General features: G+C 43.0%; 1 protein-coding gene across 2 annotated transcripts in view; it reads left to right on the top strand.

Moving 5' to 3' along the window:
* Positions 1-27,528, top strand: part of tusc3 (tumor suppressor candidate 3) — an 88,809-nt gene that overhangs the window by 31,859 nt on the left and 29,422 nt on the right. The window contains exons 4-7 of one of the 2 annotated variants that reach the window (XM_010888452.4): positions 885-1,025; positions 3,474-3,614; positions 5,653-5,742; positions 26,816-26,879. In XM_010888452.4, coding sequence (XP_010886754.1) covers positions 885-1,025; positions 3,474-3,614; positions 5,653-5,742; positions 26,816-26,879 — 436 coding nt within the window. The remainder of the gene's footprint in view (positions 1-884; positions 1,026-3,473; positions 3,615-5,652; positions 5,743-26,815; positions 26,880-27,528) is intronic. The other variant, XM_020043611.2, reaches the window with a different exon arrangement.

The following is a 27,528-nucleotide window of genomic DNA, read 5'->3' as shown; positions in this document are numbered from 1 at the left end:
CAGTGAAGATCACACCCAGGCGCCATATTTAACATGTGGTTCGAGATACTCTCCATAGAAACACACAGACACGGCAGACGAGAGGGGAAAACTGAGACGAATAAGAACTTTGATTTCCTCCTCCTTTTTATTTCCCCTCCTCGACTCGCTGTTAGGCACGTGCCACCTACAACCAGTTGAATTAGAACGTTGAGATTCAAGGAAGGACACGCTCTCCACGCAGGGACAGAATGAGGCGGCAGGGTGGGAGAACGACAGAGATGTACCCCACCGTGTGAGAGCAGAGGCAGGCGCCCGGACACTAAGTATGCGGCCGGCGCCGCCTGGCCGTTCATTAGGCCTAATGACCGTCGCCAGCCTCGGTGGTGGGAGGGTTCGGTAATTAGGTGTGCCGCGGGGCCACCAGCGGGTGCCCTGCCCCCTGCTTCCGCTCTCCCTGGGCGGGTGGCCTTGTGGCCGGGCACGTCATGCGGCGGGGCCCCCTACTTGCACGTAACACCTCGGGGAAGCAAACATTGTGTGTGTGTGTGTGTGTGTGTGTGTGTCAGTCATGTGATCCGAAAGCAATTGTCTTTCTCAGCACTTCTCTCTTTGCCCTTCACCCTTATGCCCCGCCTCCCCCACCCCTACCTCTCTCCCTCCCTTGTCTCTCATCCCACCTGTTCCCTCTTTCTTTTCTTGCCCTTTTCCTCCCCGTGCCTACACACCTAATGTCCTTTTTTCCCCCCTTCCTAATTTCAGTTTCTTGCTTGTTCTCTTTTCTCCCCCGTCTCTCTCTCTCTCTTTATCTCTGTTTATCTCTTCCCCCGTCTCTCTCTCTCTCTTTATCTCTGTTTATCTCTTCCTCTGTCTCGCTCGGTCTCTTTCCATCTCTTCCACTCCAGTTGAATATGAACTCGGCACCTACCTTCATGCACTTCCCAGCCAAGGGAAAACCTAAGAGGGCGGACACCTTTGACCTCCAGCGTATTGGCTTTGCCTCAGAGCAGCTGGCCAAGTGGATCGCTGACCGCACCGATGTACAGGTGAGGCTTTTTCTTTGTGTTGTTTCACCGTTCATTTTGCCCAGTAAGCCGATTGAGAACCACGCCTCATTTGCGGTGAGACAGCCGGCCATTGTATTTGACGCCGTGCATGTTTTCTTTTACACACGTACCTGTGTTATCTAATGTGTTTTGTAACACGTGGCGATTGTCCGGGCTGGGTTCAAATGGTGTCCGTTTTCTGTTATTGTTGTTCTGCTCCAGTTCTGATTGACTTATCCTCTGTCTGTCCGCTACGTGGGCAATCGAACCGGTTCTCTTTTGGACTTCAGCCTTTTATTACAGCAATAACAACAATATAGAAGTACATCATTAGAAAACGAACACTGAGAAACAAATTGCTTGCTAGTAACAGAACAGGCGAGCATCCGAACAAGATTATATTAAATGTGGTCTTTATCCCAGACTCAGTCCCAAAGATGAATACAAAGGTTAACCTTTCTCTCAGAGATTCCATCACCAGACATACCTATCTGATGCAGACACAACCAACAAGAAGGATAAGAGCATTTTGCGGAAGTAAAGTCAAATCCCAACACAAAAAGCAAGTAATGGCTGTGAATTACACGCAATGTTTTCCAAAAACACGATTTGACATAATTCTGATCAGGTTACCTTATGTGATTGTTGTGCTAACATCGAACCACAACATGCGAGCAACGTTTGATGAAACTTCGCATTTTGAAACGTCTTGTGTCAAGTGTTCAAAAAGCACCAGTTTTCTGCCTTGTGGAATGTTGTTTATAAATGGTTTTACTGTATGGGATAAAAGGCTTTCTGTTAGTGTGCCTCAGCTTTGGCAGTTTCTACTCGCACTCTGTAAGAATCCCAATGAGTTGAGCAACTGTTATCCATATAAGATCCATGGCATTCCGGTGAGCTCTACCGTCTCCCTTTTTAACTGTCCTCCATTATGGAGAGCCATCTCCCCCTGTCCTTCATCAATCCTTTGGATTCTCCGTCCTGTCGAAGAAGGAAAAAAAACAACAGTTGACATTGGACAAACACACGCAAACAGGAACTGCATAACACGTACACACTCCGCCTCCTGGTTCCACAAGCAGTCTGAAATATGGGCAATGCGCTTCCCTTTATCGGAGATAATCCAATAGCTTTAGAAGGCAAGGCCGGCGATCGACGCATTCTGTCTCTACGGCAACATATTACAACCTTCAATAGAATTGGCATGTTTATAGGATGTGTGTGTGTGTGCAAGTTTTAGTTGTGGGGACCAAACAAATATAGTAAAACAAGCTATATGACCTTGTTTCACCTGTCCCCCCAAAGGAAAAGGCCATTTTGCAACTCAGGGGTTATGTTTGTTCTAATTTATATTTTCTCTAATTCGTATCTTTTATTTTTTTTTACATTAAGCAATGTACATTAATATAAAACACACGCTCACATTAATAAAATAAATCAAAATTATTTCTGAAAAGGTAATTTATTTAAAATTAGAACATGATAGATTGAAACCGGTGGTTTCACTGCTGATACTGAGGCTTGCATATATAGCACATCACCTTAATCTACTACTGACACGAATTGGCTTGCCCCGATTTCATTCCTATGCTGAGATGAGACAGACATGATTTGTTTCCGTGAAATAAACCAATTTAACTTTCAGCTTGTTCAATAATTCGGTAATGTGGGTTTTAAAAGAGAGATTATCTATGAACCAAATGCGAGCGCTTTTTACGTGACAGAACCGGGACGATAATGGACAAGGTCACTGTATCCACCGTCATACTTTAGGAACGGCCCCCGAAATCAGTGTTGGATAAAGAAAGAAATATTGTATGTGGTGTAACCCTAACCAGTAGACCTGGGTCAGGTTTGTCCATCCCTGGGGTTTTCCTAGTGTAGAGAAGTTGCAAGTAATCAAATGCTTATTTTTCTGTGAACAGACTCAGCCGAAAAAAGAAAAACGTAGTTTTTCAAAATCTCATTTGGGATTCGGTTTAGAAGGAGGGGTTTACGGTTAGGTTAAGGTTAGGTTTCTGGGGAAGCATTTTGAAAAGTTGTTCTGTGTGCACTGGAAAACAGCGTCAGAGAAACCGGGGGCCTGCCTGAAATGGTTCCAGTATGAAATGCTTATCATTTAAAAAATGTTTACTATGTTTTCGGAAGTTCGTCCTCCTAAATTCAACTCTGAAATGGTGGCACCTCTCTCTTCGTTTTCAATAGGAAGTTCGGATAAGCTTGTAGCCTTAACCACCCCCTCCCCACACACAACACACACACACACAAATATCAAAGCTCACTGACAGGAACCCCTGTGTTGCGTAATTACCTTTTGCTCAGCAGTATCAATCAATTGGTCTGCTTCGATCAGAAGAATCGAGCTGGGACTCTGCACCCTTTCACTCTTGTCTACTCCCTGGCTTTTTTCTCTCTTCTCCCTTCTCTCTCATTGCACTCCATTCCCAGATCCGAGTGTTCCGTCCCCCCAACTACTCGGGCACCATAGCCTTGGCCCTGCTGGTGTCTCTGGTCGGAGGGCTGCTCTACCTCCGAAGGAACAACCTGGAGTTCATCTACAACAAGACCGGCTGGGCCATGGCCGCACTGGTGAGAAAGGCAGCCATTGCCACGCAGTGCATGCTCAGACAAATGCGTGCAGAAAAACAGAACCCCTGAGAAAAAATAAATTGACACATAACCGCCCAAAAAAAACCACTGTCTATCAAATACTGATTTCGATTTTTGCGTTAGAGTATTTCACAATGACATTACTCTATATAATTACACAACTCTACATAACTGAGCGATGCTCCCATTTTTTTTTTGGTTCGGGAACTGATGAAACCAGTTGTGGCATATGTAGGTCCATTTTGATCCTGTTCCGATATATAATGCATGTATTTAGATGTTTTCAACACACATTCCTCCTCAAATCAAGAAGCCAGTCCATCTCCAAGCCTCAACCAGGACAAATTGTCATGTTTGTTGTTAACACCAGGACCCACTGTGCGGCTTTGTTTTGAACCTTGTCTTTTCTGCGCTGCAACTGAACGCACTCCTGGGCATGAATCAAGAGGGGACACTTTAAATGTTTTAAAAACATTTTAGTTATTTAGCTAACAGAGCGACTTGCATCCATTATTGATTGCATACATTTAGTACCTTATAGTACTTTAGCAGTATCCTCTAAACTGCCCTGGTGCAGTGGGATTTTCTCTTTATACCAATGGGTGGAGTTTTATAGGACTGTTGGGGGGCCCAGAGCCTGAACAACTACTACAGTTGACACTTCAGTTTTACTGCTAGGAGTTCAGTATCATGCCATACTTTCAGAGATACGACAGCCCTACTTTTAGAGATACGACAGCCCTACTTTTAGAGATACGACAGCCCTACTTTTAGAGATACGACAGCCCTACTTTTAGAGATACGACAGCCCTAGTTTGAGATACGACAGCCCTAGTTTGAGATACGACAGCCCTAGTTTGAGATACGACAGCCGTAGTTTGAGGTACGACAGCCCTAATTTCTGAGATACGACAGCCCTAATTTCTGAGATACGACAGCCCTAGTTTCTGAGATACGACAGCCCTAGTTTCTGAGATACGACAGCCCTAGTTTCTGAGATACGACAGCCCTAGTTTCTGAGATACGACAGCCCTAGTTTCTGAGATACGACAGCCCTAGTTTCTGAGATACGACAGCCCTAGTTTCTGAGATACGACAGCCCTAGTTTCTGAGATACGACAGCCGTATGTTTCTGAGATACGACAGCCGTATGTTTCTGAGATACGACAGCCGTATGTTTCTGAGATACGACAGCCGTATGTTTCAGAGATACGACAGCCGTATGTTTCAGAGATACGACAGCCGTATGTTTCAGAGATACGACAGCCGTATGTTTCAGAGATACGACAGCCGTATGTTTCAGAGATACGACAGCCGTATGTTTCAGAGATACGACAGCCGTATGTTTCAGAGATACGACAGCCGTATGTTTCAGAGATACGACAGCCGTATGTTTCAGAGATACGACAGCCGTATGTTTCAGAGATACGACAGCCGTAGTGGTGTCAAGAGATACGACAGCCGTAGTGGTGTCAAGAGATACGACAGCCGTAGTGGTGTCAAGAGATACGACAGCCATCGTACTCAAACTTAACGAGGGAGACGTCCGACAAAGCCGCAGAGGCTATTGATCACGAGGGGAGCCGCAGTCAAGTCGCACACGTCAGAGCCAGTGTGGTTTTACATCTCCCCTGTTGAAGTGGCGTGTCCTGGATCGATGAGGATACGCAGGCTACTTCAGTCTATTCATGTCTCCGCCGCTATCCCTTTCACTTTAATTCAAAGGGTCTTTATTGGCATGGTAAACATCTGTTTACACTGTCTCCCTTTGCTCTTTAGACCAGCTCCCTTTCTCTGTCTGGCTCTGTAGAGGTGTGGCAATGTGTGCTTGGGATTGTGTGTATGTAAGGAGGAGGGTTGTATGTGTGAAGTGATATCTCAGTCAGTCGGTCCAATGTATTTTATAAAACCCTTTTTACACCAGTCTTCACAAAGGGCTCTTACAAAACACCCAGCCCCTCTCCTCTCTCTCTGCTCTGTTTCGCCTCCCTGTCCTCTCTTTCTCCTCTCTCCTCAGTGTGTGGTGTTTGCGATGACATCGGGCCAGATGTGGAACCACATCCGCGGTCCGCCCTACGCGCACAAGAACCCACAGAACGGACAAGTGGTGAGTGCCTGTCCATTTCTACGTGCTTTCTTTGCTCTCTTGTGTGTTTGTCCTCCACTGTGCCATTTATCTTTTTCTTCAGCACCATGGCCCTCAACTCCTGTGGACGTTTTCTTTTTCTCCTTGATTATTGGTTTATTAATGGCACTTTTCACTCTGTCTCCCTCCTCTGCCCTTCCTTTAACCCTCCATTACTTGCAAATTTACGATATTATCCTTGCCGTTGTAAAGATACAGTTTTTTCTTCTTACTGATTGATAAGATGTCTCTCAACGGGTTCCTGTATATTGCTCAAAGAATCCCCTGACTCTGTATAGTCATTGAATCCCCTGACTCTGTATAGTCATTGAATCCCCTGACTCTGTATAGTCATTGAATCCCCTGACTCTGTATAGTCGTTGAATCCCCTGACTCTGTATAGTCGTTGAATCCCCTGACTCTGTATAGTCGTTGAATCCCCTGACTCTGTATAGTCGTTGAATCCCCTGACTCTGTATAGTCGTTGAATCCCCTGACTCTGTATAGTCGTTGAATCCCCTGACTCTGTATAGTCGTTGAATCCCCTGACTCTGTATAGTCGTTGAATCCCCTGACTCTGTATAGTCGTTGAATCCCCTGACTCTGTATAGTCGTTGAATCCCCTGACTCTGTATAGTCGTTGAATCCCCTGACTCTGTATAGTCGTTGAATCCCCTGACTCTGTATAGTCGTTGAATCCCCTGACTCTGTATAGTCGTTGAATCCCCTGACTCTGTATAGTCGTTGAATCCCCTGACTCTGTATAGTCGTTGAATCCCCTGACTCTGTATAGTCGTTGAATCCCCTGACTCTGTATAGTCGTTGAATCCCCTGACTCTGTATAGTCGTTGAATCCCCTGACTCTGTATAGTCATTGAATCCCCTGACTCTGTATAGTCATTGAATCCCCTGACTCTGTATAGTCATTGAATCCCCTGACTCTGTATAGTCATTGAATCCCCTGACTCTGTATAGTCATTGAATCCCCTGACTCTGTATAGTCATTGAATCCCCTGACTCTGTATAGTCATTGAATCCCCTGACTCTGTATAGTCATTGAATCCCCTGACTCTGTATAGTCATTGAATCCCCTGACTCTGTATAGTCATTGAATCCCCTGACTCTGTATAGTCATTGAATCCCCTGACTCTGTATAGTCATTGAATCCCCTGACTCTGTATAGTCATTGAATCCCCTGACTCTGTATAGTCATTGAATCCCCTGACTCTGTATAGTCATTGAATCCCCTGACTCTGTATAGTCATTGAATCCCCTGACTCTGTATAGTCATTGAATCCCCTGACTCTGTATAGTCATTGAATCCCCTGACTCTGTATAGTCATTGAATCCCCTGACTCCGTTAGTCAGTGGAACTTTGTCAGAATCAGACACACATGAACTTGACACATGCATCAACACCAGGCGCACCCAAACACGTATAGGACACCCCCGCATTCTCTATTCATGTTTCACATTTGTGCGTGTCTTAGCGTAGAAGCAATCTATGAAGCCTTTTTGTGGCTACACCTTCACTGGTCTCTGATCAGATGTTAGAGAAGGGCCACTTGAGGCGCCGGACACCCGTGTTGAGAGATGGTTCTGGAGAGGACTGGAAAACACAGCGCGCCCAATCTGGGCCTGTAGTTTTATGGGCAGTTTCAGTGAGGTGTGTGCGTGCGTGCGTGCAGATGCCTGGAGCAGTCATAGCGGCTTTATGTCATTCTAGAGAGCCATCAGGGCTGCAGCGGCCCAGGTGGGGGGTTGGGGGGGCGGACGTGCCCTGTCTGGGCGGTTACAAGAACACAGTTAGGATGTGAAGGTTACTGGGGTGGATGGGACATAACACAGACCGACAGAAAGATAGACAGCGGGTACATTTTGTTCAACATACCCAGTTTTAATTATGTCATCAGCAGACATTTGCATATTTCCATATATTTGTAGATAAGTCTTGAAATGCTATGCTGTATGTATATAGAAATACATATACATACAATATATATATATACATACATTATACAGCCTATATAATATATGTCCAAATAGTTTGAAAAGCTCTGCTAAGAAAACAGTACAGCCTTAGGCAGTAGAACGGATCAATGAAACATTGGAATGAAATGATACGGTGAGAGATGGACAGAACGATCAATAAATAGTTTCTGCTCTGATGGGGCGGGGGAGTTTGACGCGTGGTTAGAGGATTAGTGGGAAACTAGTTTCTCCTTCCTGAAAAGTTGGTTTTTCTGGGGGGCGGGGGGTGAAGGAGAGAGAGTGTGGGAGAGAATTCGGGTGAGTTTGGCGTGAGAGGAGGGAGAGGGTGATGGGGAAAAATGTGTGAGAGAAGGAATGAGAGCAAGAGAGAATGTTTGGGAGAGAGAGTGAGACGGAAAAAGGCGATTAGGGGGAGAGAATGAGTGTGAGAGAGAAGTGGGGTGAGTGAGGAAAAAACTAAAAAGAAGGGAAGAGAGGGAGGAAGAGGAGACGCTGTGAGGTTTAGAGGGACATGTGACATACGGAAGACCGGCGCATCATGGAATGACAATTAAGAGGAAATAGAACGGCTAATGGGATATAAATTGTTAAACGGCACATTATGCCTCTCATTTGTTTGGTGTGAACAGAGTGAGAAGATGATGGACTGTATTCGATTGTGTGTGTGTGTGTGTGTGTGTGTGTGTCAGTCAGTGAACAGTGTCGTCCAACTTACTTAAATGACTTTGAGTCTGTGAGTTGGAGCTGTGGTTCCAACGCTGACTTGAGTAGGTTACAGATGTGTTGCCTACATTGAGACACGTGAGCATGTACTGTAGGTCGTATTCGAACCCATGCTGCACCAGTACAGAGCGCCGGACCAGCCCAGGCCACGCGGGGGTGTGACGACATGTCTGTTTACATCTGAAAATCTGTTTACGTCTTTAAGTCTGCATGCTGCTTTTTTTTTTTATATATCAGGATCTGGGGGTGTATTTACTTCCATCAGATCTCAGTGCAAGGCTATTTCTCACAGACATGTTCCTACCGGGCCTTCAGGATCATTTCATACTGTTATGGGGGTGGGGGGGGGTTGTTGGCTAACAGCAGTTGGGAACTAAAAATAGTGCCTGAGAAGTATGTCTTGTTTTCCCGGCTAGATTTCCTGTCCATATTTTATTGTTGATCACCGATGTGTGAAATTTAAAAAATAAAATAAATTGAAACTTGAGGATGACAGAGGTAAAGAGAAATTGAGAGTAGAGGTTGATGGGAGGGAGAGAGAGTGTAAAGGAGACAAGACTAGAGATAGAGAGACAAAGAACACATTACCTTGATTGTCAAACTAAATGCATTTGCATGGAATTATTTACCTCTTGTCAGACTGAAAAGTGCTATTTAGACTTCGTCTGGTGAATGAACCCTCCCCTCCCTCCCTCCCTCCCTCCCTCCCTCCCTCCCTCCCTCCCTCCCTCCCTCCCTCCCTCCCTCCCTTCTATAAACCCATTTGGAAAGAGAGAATGTGGGAGAGGGACCAGGGTTGTTTGGGTAATGAAAGCGACAGAGGCTGCTGGTCGGCCAGTGAGTTCAGATGGTGCCAGAGCTCATGGGCTACTGGAGCTATTTGTGCACAGAAGAAAAGGTGAGAGAAGTCATTTCACATTTAACACTATACCACAATATTGACCTCTTACAGTCCTACTCTTTAGCTGTCTGTCTCTGTTCACCTGTCTGTCTCTGCCTGTCTGTCTCTGCCTGTCTGTCTCTGCCTGTCTGTCTCTGTGTGTCTGCCTGCCGGTCTGTCTTTACATACGTCTCTGTCTGTATCTTTGATTTCTTTCTGTGTGTCTGAGTTAGAAAGCCTGTCTGTCTTTCTTTGCCTGTATTTGTCTTTTTGTTTCTACTTGTTTGACTGGCTGTCTATCTATATGTCTCTCTGCTTGTCTGTTGGTCTGTCTGTCTCTTCTTTTCTCCCTTTCTCTTGCCATTTCTATTGCTATCTAGTCCAGGGCTTATCTCTAAGAGACTTTGGTGTCAGTTTGACTCTGACTGATAAAATAATACCTAAACAAATCTCTTACTCGTTCTGTCTGAACAGACAGGCAGACTCCCAAACCAGAGTGTGCTGCATCTGTTGAATCCTATTTCGAACCCCGCCTACCTCTTTGTCTGCAGGGGGTGGGCTACAAGAACATTTAAATGACATCAAACAGAAAATGTCTATACCTGGAAGATTCTACTGATCAAATCTGAATAGGGAGGTTCCAGGACGAAACAAAATTCAATTATATCTGCTCGGCCCGTGGGGAATGTGGTTGAGAATCCTGGGGTATATGAGAGATGTTGGTGACTAAACACATTCCATTCCTCAGACTATGTACATTAGGGCAGAGTGGATCTGTAGAACTCCGAAGGAGACAATGCCGATTCTTAATAGGATTGAGTGTCAATAGGCATTATCCAACAGCCATTCCAGAATACAACTGAGATTCCGGCAACACAAATTTATGTAAGTGGACTTTTGTGTCCTGGAACTTGAAACTGGGGCATTAGTCTGAGCCAAAAAGGCAGCGAAATAATGTGACTAGTGTCTAGAACCAAAATGGTGGAACCTTACGTTTTCAGAGAAGGATACGGTGAGGTAGAGGTTGCTGTTAACAGCAGAACTAGCATAAAATAATAGAACTTGACTCCTTAAACGTGATGGAGATTGAACAACGTGGCATTGTGCCATGGGTTTGTTGATCACTTCAGCAGCCCCAGAGAACGTCAGGGAAGGCACGTTGCGAGCCCAGAGGAACGTCTTTCTCCTGAAAACGTGGAAATGTTTGAACCTTAACTTTTAAGTAATGTATTTCAGCCTGGACTCCTGATCGGTCCAGTCTGGGTCTTCCAGACGCAGTGCCCTCTATTGCACTTACAAATTAGCCACACCTCATATCCCACCTCCCAGTTCACCCTCTTCCTTAATGACGTTTGGCTGCATATATCCTCCTCTGCCCTGCTCTCGAAAGACACCGTTCGAATATATAGATCTCTGAGTTCCTTTCTTAATCTGAGCTGACAGTTGTCACTTTTACTATATCTTTGCAATTTCGTTGTTGTTTTATCTGGGGACATTTGAGTTCCTGGGAGGGGTTTCTGGGCAATAGCAGTAAGTCTATATTAGGTGAATTGAACTGTGAACAAAAGCATTAAATAAAAGTGCACTTCAGGCAGAGGATTTTTGTGTTTGTGTTTTGGGCTCCTGTCCAGGATGTTGTAGCTCTTCGTTGCGGGGGACTGGAGCATTCAAAATGAATCTGTGTGGCGAATGAGCGCCTTAATTAAGAATGGAGAGACCTAGGAGAGATGGAGGGAGAGGAAAACACAACAAGAAAACAAAACTGACAAGAAACGCTGATTAACCTGGAATTAATCACCTTGACGGGAAAACATTTACATCCAGGGACTGGCCACGGAAACAGACTGGCCAGCCGGAAGCCAGGGGTTCATTTAAATTTTTTCAGTAAATCCATTTCTGGCGCCAACGCACAAAACAAAGGAAAGACGCCCCGGTGGGTTATTTGAAACAGGAATGTCAGTACTGGACTGGAGCAAAAACTGCACGCACCCACTAGCATTCCAGTCCGGAGTTGGCCGTCCCTTTTCTCCTGGCACAAATACTTTTTACTTCGGTCTGAAGAAGATTATCAAACTCCGTTATCTATCGACATGTCCTCACAAGGGGCGGAGGGGAAAAACGTGTTAACAACCTGCATCTGTCAATCATCCCCAGAACTCTCAAAGCCATAGCCTATCGTCTTTCCCCGTTCAGTCACTTTAAACCCTGGGCTTTATCCATCCACTCCTCCTTGGTTGCACACCTACCTCATCCTGCTCTCAAGCCCTCTCTCTGAGCCCCCAGATTGAATCAATACGGCTGCATGTGTCAGCAGGATTGCTATATTGAATTTGTGCGGTTCTTATTGAAATATTATAATGTCGCTGTATGAATTCCGGGCCTCCCGCTCGGCATACAGGAGTGCTAGCAGAAGGAATGGCTAGACAGTGTAACTTTTTATGGCCCCCGGCTAATATGAGCTCTGGGAGGATCTCAGGGTTATGTGATATTGGCCAATGACTTATGAGGATAGCAAGGACTCACTGGAAGTTTACCGCCGCAGATTGAGATGTGCTGGACTAAAGGGTCCTCATTGAAGTGTGTGTGCGTGCGTGCGTGCGTGCGTGTGCGCGTGCATGTGTGCGTGCGTGCGTGCGTGCGTGCGAGGCTGTCGACAGAGCTGGCATAGAGTAGCAGTGGGGCATTATCTGGGATGATCCAGTGTTTCACATCACAGAGCATTGTTAAGGGCTGGCTAGGATGATTGTGGCAATGACGGTAATGATGTTATTGAGGTCCAGATAGCTTTAGGACAGACAAACAACTTGGTTATTTTGTCTGATAGACAAAGAGATGGACAGGAATCCAAAAACACTCAATTTATCAGGACTGTGTTAACACACCCGCGTGCGCGCACACACGCTTTTGTCAGCCACAGTGGGCCGAGTTCCTGGCATTATCGATCCCCCTACACCTCTCGAAAGTACCCGGCTGCCTATTAACTCCTTGACAATGCTACCTCTAGGCCACAGTTTATATCTTACCGTAGAATGTCCCAGTACCTGTCTGGAGACCTCAAGCTCTGAATAGGTGTAGGGCTACAGGTGACGTGCCTTTCACTCGCTTGCCTAGTGACCCAAGGGGAAAGTAAACAGGAAGTGCCATCTTCAGTTATTGGCGCGGATGCTAATAACGACCAAAAACATCAAGTTGCAAAAATTGCAATTTACATTTATTAGCGTGAAGAAAAAAAATATTCTCACAAATGTGTGTCATGATAATTGACACACCAAGGAATTCTTATGGATCAAATGTAATAGAAGTGCAGTGCCTTTGGAACGTGTTCGGTCAACTTCACTTTCCGCAAATTTGTTGGGTTATTGACACAATTTATAATTGATTAAATATATTTTCTATCCATCCATCTCCACACAATACATTCAAGTTCAAAGTTTATTTATCAAATGCACCGAATGATCCAGTGTCATCCTGCAAAATGAAATTCTTGTGACATGGCACACAGCATCTACGTAGTAAGAATTAAGAAATATATAAAGCTAAAATATAGCAATAATACACATAACAATGTAAACTAGCAGCAGTTTTAAAAATAGTAGGTTGGGGAGTATGTACAATATGGGTAGATGTATTTAATATGATAGATAAAATTTTGAATGTAATATGCCTATGAATGTTACAAACCAACAAATGTTCTGATGTACATTGAATGTACATAACGACATCAGAGCATTGTTCATGTGTGATCAGTATGATCATAGATCAGTGTTGCTGGTTGCGCAGCTTTATGGCCTGAAGGTAAAAACTGTTTGTGAGTCTGGAAGTGCGTGCCCCGATGCTCCGGTAGCGCCTAACAGACTGTAGCAGTGTGAACAGACCATAGTCTTGGTGGCTGTAGTCTTTAATGTTCCTTACTTTCCTAAGGCATTGTGTATGGTAGATGCCTTGTACGGAGGGGAGATGGCAGCCAATGACACACTCCACAGACTTGCGATCTGCAACAAAGCAGCTGCCATACCAGGCAGTAATACAGCCTTAATGATGCACCTTTAGAAGTTGGTGATTTTTTGCAGTCATGCCAAAGGTCTTGAGTCTTCACAAGGGACTATAGTTGCTTTTTTGCAATTTTCACTGCCGAGTTTGCTTGCCTGGACCAAGTGTGGTCATCTTTGATGAACACACCGAAGAATTTGAAGTCGGAGACTCTCTCCACTTCAGCTCCATCGATGTGTATTGGGGCATGACCCAGCCTATGCCACTTCCTGAAGTCCACGATCATCTCCATGCTCTTGCAGACATTGAGAGAGAGGGCGGTGTGTGTCGTCAGGGCGATGGCATCGTCCATAGATCTATTGGGGCAGTATGCAAATTGAAAGGGGTCCAAGGTGTCAGGAAGGGAGGAGCAGATGTGAAGCACTTCATGATGGTGGCAATCAGTGCTACAGGGCGGTAGTCATTCAGGCAGGTGATGGAAGGTTTCTTCGGTACAGGGACAATGGCGATCTGTATGAAGCAGGAGGGGACTGTAGACACAACGTTGGCGTACAACTCTCAAATCCTACGCCAGCTCAGGAGGTGGTGTATGCACGTTTTGAGTTAGTGCGGAAATGCGCAGAAAACAAAATCCTAACGCACTGACAAACTAAAAGATATGATATATTATGACCCACTGTAAAAAAAACAACATCATAATAATTACAAACATCAGTGTTTATTTTTGTGCAACATGGACTTCAATGTTTAATTTGTGTGACTTTACCAAAGCATTTGATTTATATGTATTCCTTCAGATGCGAGCCTGTGCGCTTTACATGACGTTTCAGGGTTAGGCCCAGCAGTTGCGCACGGACTGGGTTCAGTAATAAAAGGCTTTTAATGACCAAAATATAATTCAGACTGACAAAATAATAAAAATGACATTCTTCTTCTTTTAAATAATAATAATAGAAATATTAATAATGACATTCTTCTTCTAAATAACAATAAACGTCATTAATAATAAATATCATAAAATAATAAGACAAATATTACAAATTGTCATGCAATTATTAATGTGAATGATTGGTACTCCACATCACATCATCATCTTTTATTCTGCTTTTTAAACTGCCAAATAAAACAATTTTATTTCTTTCTACCTCCCTGGTGATCGTCTCAATCTCCACGTCAGAGAAGTTTCTCTTTTTTGCCATCTTCCGTGTGTCCATGGCGTAAAATGAGGGCGTGGGGGAAGCGGAGACTTGAATATATAGGGGCGTGTTATTCTAATGACAATCGTTTTCAGCCGCGGCATTTATCAAGGGCAGGTATTGCGTACACCTGGATTTTAAAGGTACGCACAGCTTCATAAATCAGGCGGTGAGAGGAGTGTAAGCAAAATCTTATGCCAACATATAAGCCTGTTTCTACCCAAGAATGATAAATGAGCTGAGATGCAGCCTGTGTTCCTTGATCATTGTTGATGTTTCTACAACTTGACTGCAGTCCACTTATAGCAAATTCAATTGATTGGACATGATTTAGAAAGGCACCAGTCTATATAAGGCACCACACTTCAGGGTGCGTGTCAGAGTATAAGCCAAGTCTCAGGAACTCTCTGTAGACCTCAGAGACCTCAGAGAATTGTGTCGGGCATAGATCTGGGGAAGGTTACAAAAAAAATGCTTTGAATGGTCCCCCTGTGCACAATAGGCTCCATCATTGTGAAATGGAAGACATTTTTGATCACCAAGAGTCTTCCTAGGCCTGGGCGTCCAGCCAAACTTAGTAACCTGGCACGAGGGGCCATGTTCAGGGAGGAGACCATGACTGCAAAAATTCTCTGCGGAGATGGGAGAACCTACCAAAAGGACAACCATCTCTACAGCACTCAATCAATAAGGCCTTCATGGTAGAGTGGGCTAGACGGAAGCCACTCCCGAGTAAAAGGCATATAACATGACGTTTGGAGGACCTTTGTGAGCTTTTGGAGAAAATATTTGAAGTTCTGATGGGACCGAAATCAAAGTCTGGAAAACCTCCTCACCTGGCTTATACCACCCCTATGGTGAAGCATGGTGCTGGGTAGGGCTGTAACAGGATGTACCGTAAGGGGGGGAAAGCATTTGATCCCCTGCTGATTTTGTACGTTTGCCCACTGACAAAGAAATGATCAGACTATAGTTTTTATGATAGGTTTATTTGAACAATGAGAGACAGAATAACAAAAAAATCCAGAAAAACGCATGTCAAAAACGCTATAAAGTGATTTGCATTTTAATGAGTGAAGTAAGTATTTGATCCCCTCTCAATCAGAAAGATTTCTGGCTCCCAGGTGTCTTTTATACAGGTAACGAGCTGAAATTAGGAGCACACTCTTTAAGGGAGTGCTCCTAATCTCAGCTTGTTACCTGTATTAAAGACACCTGTCCACAGAAGCAATCAATCAATCAGATTTTAAACTCTCCACCATGGCCAAGACGAAATAGCTGTCCAAGGATGTCAGGGACAAGATTGTAGACCACTGCAGGAATTATACCCAGGAACTAGGAACTTTTCCAGGAACTCGCTGCGTTTCCACCGCAGGAACCAGTGTCTAGAACCAGCAACTGCATTTTACCTCCAAAACAGTCCCTGGTCGGGAGGTAGGACTCTCCCAGAGTACCGGAACTTTTGGGGTGGGGCTTGCAGTGCTCAACATTCCTGATTGGTCCAGTAGAGTTTACTCGCAGAAGTTTTCAACTGCCATTTTTATATGTCCTCAGCGGAGTCAATTTACAGGATTTATTAGACAAGTTTATTTATTTTTTTACTAAAAAAATTAAAGAACCTTAAAAAGAGGAAATCGAGCGACAGATGGACCGACGACGAGGTCCAGACCTTGTTGAGTGTTTATACTGATGACCAAATCCATCAAGAATTCGAAACGGCGATTCTTAATGATAAGTTGTACACGAAAATATCCTACAAGTTAGGTGTGCTAAACATTATTCACACCGGGAAAAAAATGAAAACAAGATTACAAGAAGATCGAGGATCACAATAACAGAAGCTGGTTCTGACCGATTGACTCGGCTGCAGCGTTGTTGGAAGCCATGGTGGAAGACACAGTAACTGGATAACCAGTCGGTTTAAGGTAAATCACAATGTTTTACATGATGCATGTTAAATTCTATAACGTTATGTTTTGGAAAAGTCAGGATATTTGTATACTACATCCCGGCAAGCAACACACCAGTGGCCCACTAGTGTTTTGCCACTGCGGCCGTCGAGCGTTTCTGCAAAGCGTTTGGCAAGCGGGCCGCTTTAATGACAATGCCTTCTAGCAATACCCTGATCAGCGGCCCGACGGTGGCTAGCCGCTTTTATGCAATAAACCCAGCGGGATGCCTCACGACCCAATATTAGGTTTTATTTATAATAATCCTTTATAGTAATTTTGGTCATATCACAAATGACAATGAACTGAATTAAATCTAAACAATTTATTTCAAATAGTGCAAGATGCATACAAAAAAAAACATGCATTATATAGCAAGCATACAAAATAAACATGTGCAAATGAATTGAAATAAACATTTTACCAAATCAAATAGTGCAAGAAAATGTGTCCAGCAACAGATAGTAAAAGTACAGTATTTGAATTTGAAAGTACAAAATAAACAATACAATACAAAATTAACAAGGGCTAGGATGGCAGTAATATACGTAAGTATGACCTAGCAGCAATCAATAGTTATTGAATATCAGATACATCAGTGATATAAGCTTATGAATGGTGGCATAACACTACAACTAGCCAGAATTAAGAACATTCACACAGAGCTATAAATATATTTAGAGGATAATGCAATCATATATATATATATATATATATATATATATATATATATATATATATATATATATATAAAACACTACATAGCAGCAGTAAAAAAAAAAAAAAAGGCTACAGTGTACAGCAGCTTAGCAGCGGTATTGGTTGTGCTGGAGATGTAATTCATATTCACGGCAGGTCCCTTGTACTGCCGCGACATCTCCCACCTGCACGGTCAGCTGCCCCTTTGTGGTACCTGGGGACCTGGTTCTGGACGGCCTCATCAGTGGCATCCCGGTTGGAAAGATTCTTCCTTATAGCTCCTGTAATACAGTAATCAGATATTGTACTTAAATGGTCTGACATGATTTTGAGAATTGCATGACATTCAAGACAAATGAAATGTTTCATGAAGACAACATGCTAGCGCAACTAGAGTCTTGTTTTTACCGGATTGTAGAGGCAGCTGTGCCCTCGGCTCGACCCTCTCTTCAGTCAGCCAGCCACTTGATCTTCTCCAAATGTTCTGAAAGTAAAGACAGACAGTTAATTATTCAGTCCTAAATATCTGGTTATTTTACAATCAGAACTCAAATTGCAGTGTCCACCAAAATGTTCATTCTTCCCCCTACCTCTTCCCCCTACCTCTGCCTTCTTGCCCTTAAAAATAAATTGAAAATTTGAAGCAACATGCTTTAATAAGTTAAGCATCTGGGTTAAGTGAATGAACCCACACTTACCTATGTAGCCATCCTCTACATGGTGGTGTGGAGTACCTCTTTGGTGCCTTGGAGTACTGCGCTTGCTCCATCCTGAAAATAAACATAAAAGTTGGTGAACAGGTAAATATGGTGAAACCAAGTAAACATTGCAGCAGTTACGAGATCAACATGTAATTCACATACCTGGCGTGGAACTGCTGCCACAGTCTTTCTCCTCCGGGAACAAAACTACAGGAAACGTCATCACCTGAAAGCAATGTTTAGAAAATATGTTTAAAAAACCGGCAGCATAAGACACACACAGGCTAGCTAAGAACAATGTGGATACACAGACAACAGGTCCAGGTATAGCTAATCTAAATTTATTACCAAGAGTAACGTTACCCACATGATGTGGATAACATTACACAAAGAAACACAATTTAGCCAACGTTACGTATCAGTTGATAAAAGTTACAAGGAGTAAGCACATATTCTAAAATTCAAACTTGTTGATACAGTAGGAGACACGATTTAGACAAGTTAGCTAACGATGTTACCATACCTGTTTAACTGTTGATATGCAAACATCCGGATTTGAGGATAAACGAAGAAACAAAATATAGTAAGCAACCAAACTTGTGGACACACGAATAAACAAGGATTACTGTAGGTATTTAATCTCAGGCCAATGCTGTTTTTTTCAAGCTCAGTTTCTCTAACTCCTTTTTACCTTATTTGAATAGTTAGCTTCAGATCTGTTCAACACGCTTCTTCCAGGTGGACAGCGTTCTTTTTGCTGAATGACCCAAAGATCTGATTCTGCAAAGAGCTGTATAAGAATAAAGAGTTTTAGCACTATTTCAGGAATAATTATATTTTTTCCCCCAGGTATACTAAAAACCGATTTTCAGTTATCATTGACAATACATTTTTGCTCTGTACCAATAAACTACCGCACCAAGACCTTCAAACTGTTATACGTACTGTACTGTTGGTTAGGCATTCTGTTGCACCCCTAGTGATGGGAGCATCATGTTATGGGGATGCTTCTCAGCGGCAGTGACTGGGAGACATTATTATTATGGGAGACATATTAAATTACTGGCAAACATTTTTAAAAACGTGTTTTTGCTTTGTCATTGTGGAGTGTTGTGTGTAATTTGATGGCATAAAATACATTTAATCAGTTATAAATTATGACACAACAAAATGTGGAGGAGTCTGAATACTTTCCAAAAGAACTGTTATTGCCTGTATGAGAGGTTCACAGGAATGGCTTATTGATTTTACCGGGAATAGAACAGACTTAATTATGCTGAAAAAAATCATCTGAGATAAAATTGTTATCCATCAATGATTCGCAACCAAATTTACTGAGATTGATCAATATTGACAAAAATTATATATCCCTAAGAGAGTTGTGCATAGTTGGAACAATATTATTCAAAATGATTGACGACCAATTGTGCTTTCACCAAGTAATTGAAGGATTATTATTTGGTTATCTTGCAGATGTTGAACTCCCTAAGTGTTTAATGTTTGTTTGTTTTTTAATGTCTTTTTCATGTGGTGAAGCCAAAGACAAATCTCCGCACTGTGTGGACAATAATGTTTTTCTAATCTGATGTAATAACTCTGGGTTGTGAAGGCATGCATACAGTATATCCTCATTTTGTATTTATTCGTCATTTGGAAAGTTTTCTATAACATTTCTTTTAAAATATATTGTAAGTGGGATCTATGGATCTGAAGGGGGGGGGGGGGTGGGGGGACAAAAGTAATCCCTTTTAGATGTAATCTTCTGGCAGTGAAATGAGAGGACCTAGCACTGAGTATTTTGAATTTCAACAGCAACTGTAATTTGCATTATTAAGCATAATCTTTCTCTTTTTCTTGCTCACTCCCTCTCGTCAGCCGACACTCATTTTCAGACTCTCTCTTGCTCTCTCTCTCCTTTCTGCTTTGTTGAATTTTCATTTATCTGGCTCCATGAGTGGCGTCTTTTGACCTTTAAAGATGGGGGCCGGGGAAACATTGGGTAAAAACGATGAACAGAATCATTTGTAAAAGGTTACGACACGAAACCCATTAGGCGGCAGCCGGGGTTTTCTCCGAAAATATTTGTTGTTTTTTATAACGGCTCCTGGGAAAGAAAGTATGAGAAAATAATGTTGGGCTATATGTTTTTTTTTCTTATGCAGTCATTTATCAGATTTGAATTTGTATTAGTAATTCATTGGAGCGTTACACTGAATGTTTTTTTTAAAACAATAGGGCTTCTAGCACCGTCTATGGGTTTTCCGAATGTCAAAGTATTCAGATGAGATGGAGAACAGGGAGATTTGTAGATGGAAATCTAAAAAGCCATTTCCGCAAAGCTTTCAGCGTATATGCATGAGAAGAAAACAGACAATTTAAAAGGAATTTGTTTGGCGACTTTAAGAAAAGGTCTCAAGTCATTTACAGGTTTACCTCAGCTTGTGGTTCCTTTGGAAGATGGAGCCGTCAATTCAAGTTGCTTCTTTATAATCTTATAGCTGCATTTAAAGGTTAGGCTTCATAGGATTATGTTAATCACGGAAAAACTGGGAGATATTTTACATTTAATCAAAAGTTTCCAGACCTTCTAGAAACTACCTGAGGGACGTATGTAAACGTGTGTGCTTTAGTTAGTGACTTATTCGGTAACCTCTGTAATATTTAATTACGAGTTTGTAGACCTAAAAGATGCTATGTTCAGTTAATGTAAGCCTACACTTAATGTAAACATGCGTGTCATCTATTTATGGAATGTCTGTGGTTGTGTGTGTTTTCTCGGGTGTTGTTGCATCCATCTTTAAGCCGGCGGCGACCAATGAGGCGTGGCTCTTTAATCCCAGACAGAAGGGAATATCCCCTCTAATGAATGAAGGGAACAACATCTAATCCATCAGATTAATTGGATGTGCCCACACGGTGTATTGCTGAATTTTTCATCCCACCAGCCCACGCTGACACTCCCACTCACACTCACGCGATCTGCAATTCCGATTTATGTTGCAATACCTTAATAGCATGCAGCCTATGTTCTGGGACTAAGAGTTGGGAGCAATGGGGTGCTGTTCCGATTCCACTGTTTTCCTTGATTGAGAATGAAATTAACCAGGGCCATCCAACTGGAAAAAGGGGGAATTGATTGAGAAAATGGGATAACAAATCTTTTATTGGGCGCACCGATGGCATTACTCGGCAATGTTATTAGGTTGCTCATCACCGAGATGTGTTTTCTCTGATGAAAAATCATCAACATAATTAATGTTTGACAAATTTTCTTCGATAGTTTCTCCAATTATAACAGTCAAAGCAATTTTGAAAGTGCACTGAGCGGAAATTTGACTGAAACTAAGTGAAATAATCTCAGTCGGAGTCGTGTGTTGTTCAGTTAGTGTGAAGATGAATTCCCGGTGGGTCGACTGTGGAGACGTTGACACGCGCGGGGACAGGGTTGCAATGGGGGCGGGACGCACACAAACACGTCCATGCAAAAAATGTGTCTGTAGTCACTAAAAACGTGTTGTCCAAGGTGCCCCCATAGAATGAAACGCATTCACACACCTGCATATATTTCCACTTGTGTATAATGACCCAAAAAGCCCATTTCCTGTTTCTCTTGGGGAATGTTCGGGGGGTTCAAATGGTCCTTATGATAAAAGATTATGTTAAACATGTTAAAACTCCAGACCAACATTAGAGCCAGAGTCTGGGAAGCCTAATGTCAATATTTTTCACTCCCAGACAGCTGTTTGGGAGTGGGAGGGAGGGAGAGCGCAAGACGAATACAGGCCAGACTGAGGCGGAGAGTCCCATTACAGAGCGCTACATTCACAGCACAATGGGCTGTCGGAACGAGGAGAATGGGCGAGAGAGGGCAAAGGGAGAAAAAGAGGAGACCCACTCCTCAGAATTGCTAATCACTTGCTTTCATCTATCGTTCATTCTCTCCACATCCCTAATTGCCGTATCTTCCCTCTCCTTCTCTCTTCTTCCACTCCTCCCCTCCAAATATCTCTCTATTCTAATGAGTTAACGGGCTAATGTGGCCCAGACCCATTTGCTTATATTCTTTCTTTATCATGAAAATGCGTTCAGGGTTCTCTCCTTCTCCTTTTCTCCTCTGTGTTGATAGTACTGCGGTATTTCTCTACTCAGTACTCTAATACGCTCCTTCATTTATTTTCTGTCAGATTCTTTCTCTTGTTTACCTCGAACTGTGTCATTATTGAAGAATTGTTTACTCACATTTTCTCCTCTGTTAGGGTGTGTGTGTGTGTGTGTCTGTCTGTGTGTCTGTGTGTGTCTGTTTGTGTGTGTGCTTCATTGTTGTCACCCTCGATAAAGTTGAGCAAAAAAGCATGTATAAAACAAACAATATGTAGCAGGCTATAATTTATGCCAAAAATATTGTAAAGCTATATCACTTTATAATAATACAATTGCCCAGAGAAAACACAATTTATATTTTTTGGCATATTTCTTTTCAGAAAAATATTGGTGGCACAATGATTGGTGCCCCTAAGGATTCTTTTGAGTAAAATCTAAGCAAATGTAAATATTTTCAACATTACCATTCTACTTTTTAAGTATGTCTCGGTCTTAAGGATCTATTTTCTGGCCTTCTGTGGTTTCCTATTTTACTTTGGTATAAAAATGAGGTAATGCATGTAAAATCCATTTGTCATCTATCACCATGAGGAAAGTCAAAGAACTCATAAATGAAGAGATGGTTGTTGCCCCCCATGAATCATTGGGGGTGGGGAGAAATATCTAAAATAAACCACTTCCCACTATTAAACAAATACTTTTAATAAACATTCATATTCTGACATGGTGGAATTGGTGAAAGCAATGATCTGGAAAGCAATAATGATATTCTAACAGGGCCCACTTAAGTTGAACCCTTCAGAGGTTTTTGTTTGAAATATTTCTGAATGAACACCGAACAATACAACAACCGTTTACACGCGAGGCCCCACAATGACCATGCAAAAACCAGGTTTTAGACATTTTTGCAAGTTCATAAATAAAACAACTGAAATATCACATTTACATGGGTATTCATAACCTTTGCTAAAACACTCGTAATTGAACTCATGTGCATTCTGTTTCCATTGGTCATCCTTGAAGTCCATCTTTGGTCAATTAAAGTGATTTAACACAATTTGAAAACACACACCTGTCTAAGGTCTGACAGTTGACTGGGTATGTCATCTGTGCCTTCACAATGGCCAGCATCATTCTTAAATGTAAGAAGTTTGGAACAATCCACGCTCTCCATAGAGCTTGCTGCCCAACCAAACTGAGAAATTGGGAGAGAAGGACCTTGTCAGGGAGGTGACCAAGAACCCAATGGTCTGACAGAGTTCCTGTGTGGAGATGGAAGAAACTTCCAGAAGCATAACCATCGCTGTAGTGCTCCATCAATCAGACATTCATGGTAGATGGAAGCCACTCCTCAGTAGAATGCACATGACAGCCTACTTGGAGTTTGCCAAAAGGCACCTAAAAGCTCTCCCAGCCTGAGAAACTAGATTCTCTTGTCTGATGAAACCAAGATCAAACTTAATCATAAACGGTCCAATGCTTCTCAGACAAAAACAAAGCATTTCTAGCTCCGAAATGAATAACAGCTAAAGACTGCTGGTAGACTAAGCTAACTAAATAGCTAACGTTTGTCTGCTGTAGATGGCTAACATTACCGTTAGTTAGCATGCAAGCTAGCTAAATTCACAATAAGATTGGGGAGACACCAAGGGTGGCCAGACACATTTTAGGAGTGGCTGGTCATGTTGAAAATGTCCACTTCAACAGGTGTGAATGAGAGCTGTTGTCTCAGAAAATATATCATCTTTACTGTTCAACTAAACATCATGGTTGCAACACAGCCTATTAATCAAACTATCAACCAATTCAAAATAAGATTTAGGTGAGATTGGAGCTTTTATGTTTTTAAGGGTTTTATAATGTGCACATTCTCAAAATGCACAGAGGTGAGTCATCCATTACAGAGGCTTTCTTGTGTATTTTGACTCATTGTCTTTCTGCATGACCCATGTGTACTTTAGCTTCATCTTCTGAAAAGATGATCTGACATTCTTCCATAGACGCGTTCTCCTCTGACACAGGGCAGCGTTCACAGTTCATTTAATGATGGCAAGTTTTCCAGGGCCTGAGGCAGTAAACCTTGACTGTTGATACACGGTCAATAATGTGTAATGCAGTGTTTGATCCAAAACACACAAGTAAGTCTCCAAATGACTAAAATGCAAAGTAAATGATTGGTCTGGAGCTGAAAAGTAAGCTCCACAATGCTTAATCCACCGTGTTCTGCAGGCACACAGCTTTGACCTACTACAGTAGCCATTTCAGCCTGCTTGAAACAACATTTAAGACATGGTGCTTAGTATTCAAGCCTTCTCAAACAGCCTGATCTATACTGTTAAGAGGAAAAAGGGACCTTACATCGTCTTACTATTGAAATAAAGTTTTTGCCACTGGTTGGACGAAACAAGCACCTGTGACCTTACTCCCTCTGGTTGACAAACATTTTGTGTATGATTGTGATTAGCATATTCGACATGGGCTCGACCTTTTTCAGACGGGAGACGAGGTCTCCTTGCGGCGACGCTTAACAGCCGCTGAAGTTGACTATCGTGCCATTCGTTCCTTCTTCCTAGCCGGGACATTTTGCGCTGGCCGGGGTGCATTGCTCTGGGGCCAAACCATGGCAAGTCTCACGGCAATCTCTGATGCCTTGGGACGCCTTTACAAACCGGAAAGCCCCGGTTCAGTCATTTCTGCTGGGCGTGTCACTTCGTCTTTTCATCAAGTGCAGGCTCCTTCCAAATGACATCCCATATTCCTCTCTGTGCACACTGTTAGAGACAAAAGGTTGTAGTGCCCATAGGGGAAATAGTGCAGTTTGGGCCACCGCCATGGCGGCGGTAAGATGAGAGTTTGGTTTTTCTAGAACGGAAGCGGTGGTCAATGTGGATCCCAAGAGGCTTTCTTCATTGCCTCTGGCTTTGCACGGGCCCATATGCCTCACATTTGTTGATTTACAAGCTTTTCCGTTTCGCTCCTCTGGACACGTCCCAAGTACGCACTGTCGTTGAAGATGTTTGCCGTGTTCTTAACTTGACAGTTCTCTGAGCTGAGCCACAAACACTGGAAAATAGTCATTTCATTCCAGGAAGCTATCTGGTTGGTGAAGTCTGCCGGGATTATCTTCTCATCCGCTCTAAGCTAACAGGGCGGTGCACACAGAGGTTTTATTTTTTGACTTTGTGTCTGCGTCCTAGCAACCCCAATGATGGCAGCTTTTGTCGTGTGTTTGGACAAACTTAGTGGAGCCACTTCCTTTGAGTGCTTCTGTGACGTCTCACAGCAGTAAACACACAAACAGGCATGCACATATCAGAAGGGGACTCGTTTCCACTCATCAGCTTCATCTCAGGTTGCCTGTGTTGGCGTTGTTGGGAGGCCGATTCTCTCCAGGCTGTCGCGATCGACCGTTCCCCGTCTCATACCATGCGGCCGCTGAGTGGTTGAAACCCACACGGGGCACTTAGCCTAGCATGGAGGGAATCGTTGATTCACGCTTGGGCGCAGGCATGCATTTGGAAATGAATGCGTGCATGTACTGTACACACACACACACACACACACGTACACATACTCTGTCGTAGAAAGGCCACATAACAGGAACTAATGAGTACACAGTGTCACTTTGTTTTTAGAACATGTATTCCCAACAGCTCTTTTGACCTGTGTTATAGTGAAGTTACAAAACTTTACTTACATTTCCAAATATTATGGTTGTGGCACTTCAAAAGTCCTTTTTCCCCATGCTTTAAATCGAGATTCTTGCTCGCCGAACATAACTGTCATTGAGTTATACTGTATGCCGGTCTTTTCTACTGTACAGATAGAAAACACATTTCTATCAAACACTTATAGATGGTAGGTGGCAATCTGTTGTTTTGTCCTTGAGGAAGATGGTTAACACTAATTGTCTCCGGAAAAGAGCGTCTGCTAAATGACAACAATATATAATGATAGACAAGAAATGTTTTAGTATTTTCTTGTATGATCTGAATAGTTGGCCGAATCTAGTGTCCAATTCCATTGCGAACAGTGCCTGTTTGTCGCACACAAACGCACACGAACGTACACACGTCTGGTGTGTCGAGGTATGAAGAGATAATATTTTCAGGTAAATGGGATGCCTGTGGGCAGACATATACAGACACCATGGACAGGGATAGGAAATGGATGGTTTCTTATCAGTGAAGACACAGGCCTTTTGTGTACGGAAACTTCCTGGTAGCACAGGGGCAGCAAACATCCCTATCTGGACATTCATATACATCCACCACGCTTAGTTAGGAGCGCCATATGATTGGCCATGGTTGGTAATGTGATAGACCTTGACCTTGGGTGGGTGTGTCACTCTGTGTGTTACAGGTTTTACTGCGTGTGTGTGTGTGTGTGAGAGAGCGTCTCTGTGTGTGTACGCTGTGTGTGTGTGTGTGTGTGTGTGTGTGTGTGTGTCTAGATGGGGACTAGGCATTGCTTCTCTTAATGCCCCACAGCCAGAGTGTTTATGTGAAATATGTGGCCATTGTGGGGGATTCTTTTATTTTTTTTACCTATTTCATTTGTAACTTTTTTTTATCTTGCACTTTTTCCCTCATTCATGGTCTATTGCTCACTTTCTCTGTGTCTTTCCAGTTTCATCTTTGTTCCGACTTTTTACCAATTCATCTCCTTTCACCCACAGAGACTAACACTGTCTTCTTCCCTCTCGTCCCCTCCCCCCTTTTTCTCTCTAACTCTTTATCCCTCTATCCCTCTATCTCTCTCTCTTCCCACCTTTTCTTTCTTGCCCCCCCCCCCCCCCCACCCCCCACCCGCTATGTGTTGCAGAGTTACATCCACGGGAGCAGTCAGGCCCAGTTCGTAGCGGAGTCCCACATTATCCTGTTGCTGAGTATCCTTAAACACTGATGCCTCATGGGAAGAACCGAGGATCATGTTTGCGTCGTTTCACAAACGTGTCAGATTGGAGTGCCCTGTCTCTGCATGCAACAAAAGTGGAAATTGTCGTTCTCACAGTTGTGTTTGTGGGTTTTTGCTTCGATTGCCGTGGCCTGTAACAATATTTGCTGAAGATGAGGGCTCGGAAACATTTATGCGGCGATGTATATTTCTTTCAGTTGTTTATCCTATGTCGTGTTCTTGGGATGATCCACAAGCATTCAGCACCCAATCTGAGGTAAAGTGGAGTTTAGCATGTTGTTTATCCTTTATAATATAAAGAATCAACTAATGGGAATGCCGCTCTCACTACCTACTCTAGCATGTATACAGAACTTACTCTAAATGATACAGAAGATCATATGGAGTAAATCCTATCACAGGATTTGTCCCACTTCATTTGCATTTAGCCTGTGTTCAGCAGATTCTGTTAATAGCATGATACTTCATTTAACCCTCCAGGTGTGTTAATCTAAATGGAGAAACACCTATGAACTATGCATCCGTCGCAAATGCTTAGTACATCCGGAAAGGTAGTTTACAGACATACTGGCTCACAGTGTTGTAACACACCATCTGCCCATTTGGGAGCACACATGTTC

Source organism: Esox lucius, chromosome 25, assembly GCF_011004845.1.
Source record: "Esox lucius isolate fEsoLuc1 chromosome 25, fEsoLuc1.pri, whole genome shotgun sequence".
Classification (NCBI taxonomy): domain Eukaryota; kingdom Metazoa; phylum Chordata; class Actinopteri; order Esociformes; family Esocidae; genus Esox; species Esox lucius.
The sequence above is the reverse complement of the archived record's forward strand: the minus strand, read 5'-3'. Positions and strand labels throughout refer to the sequence as shown.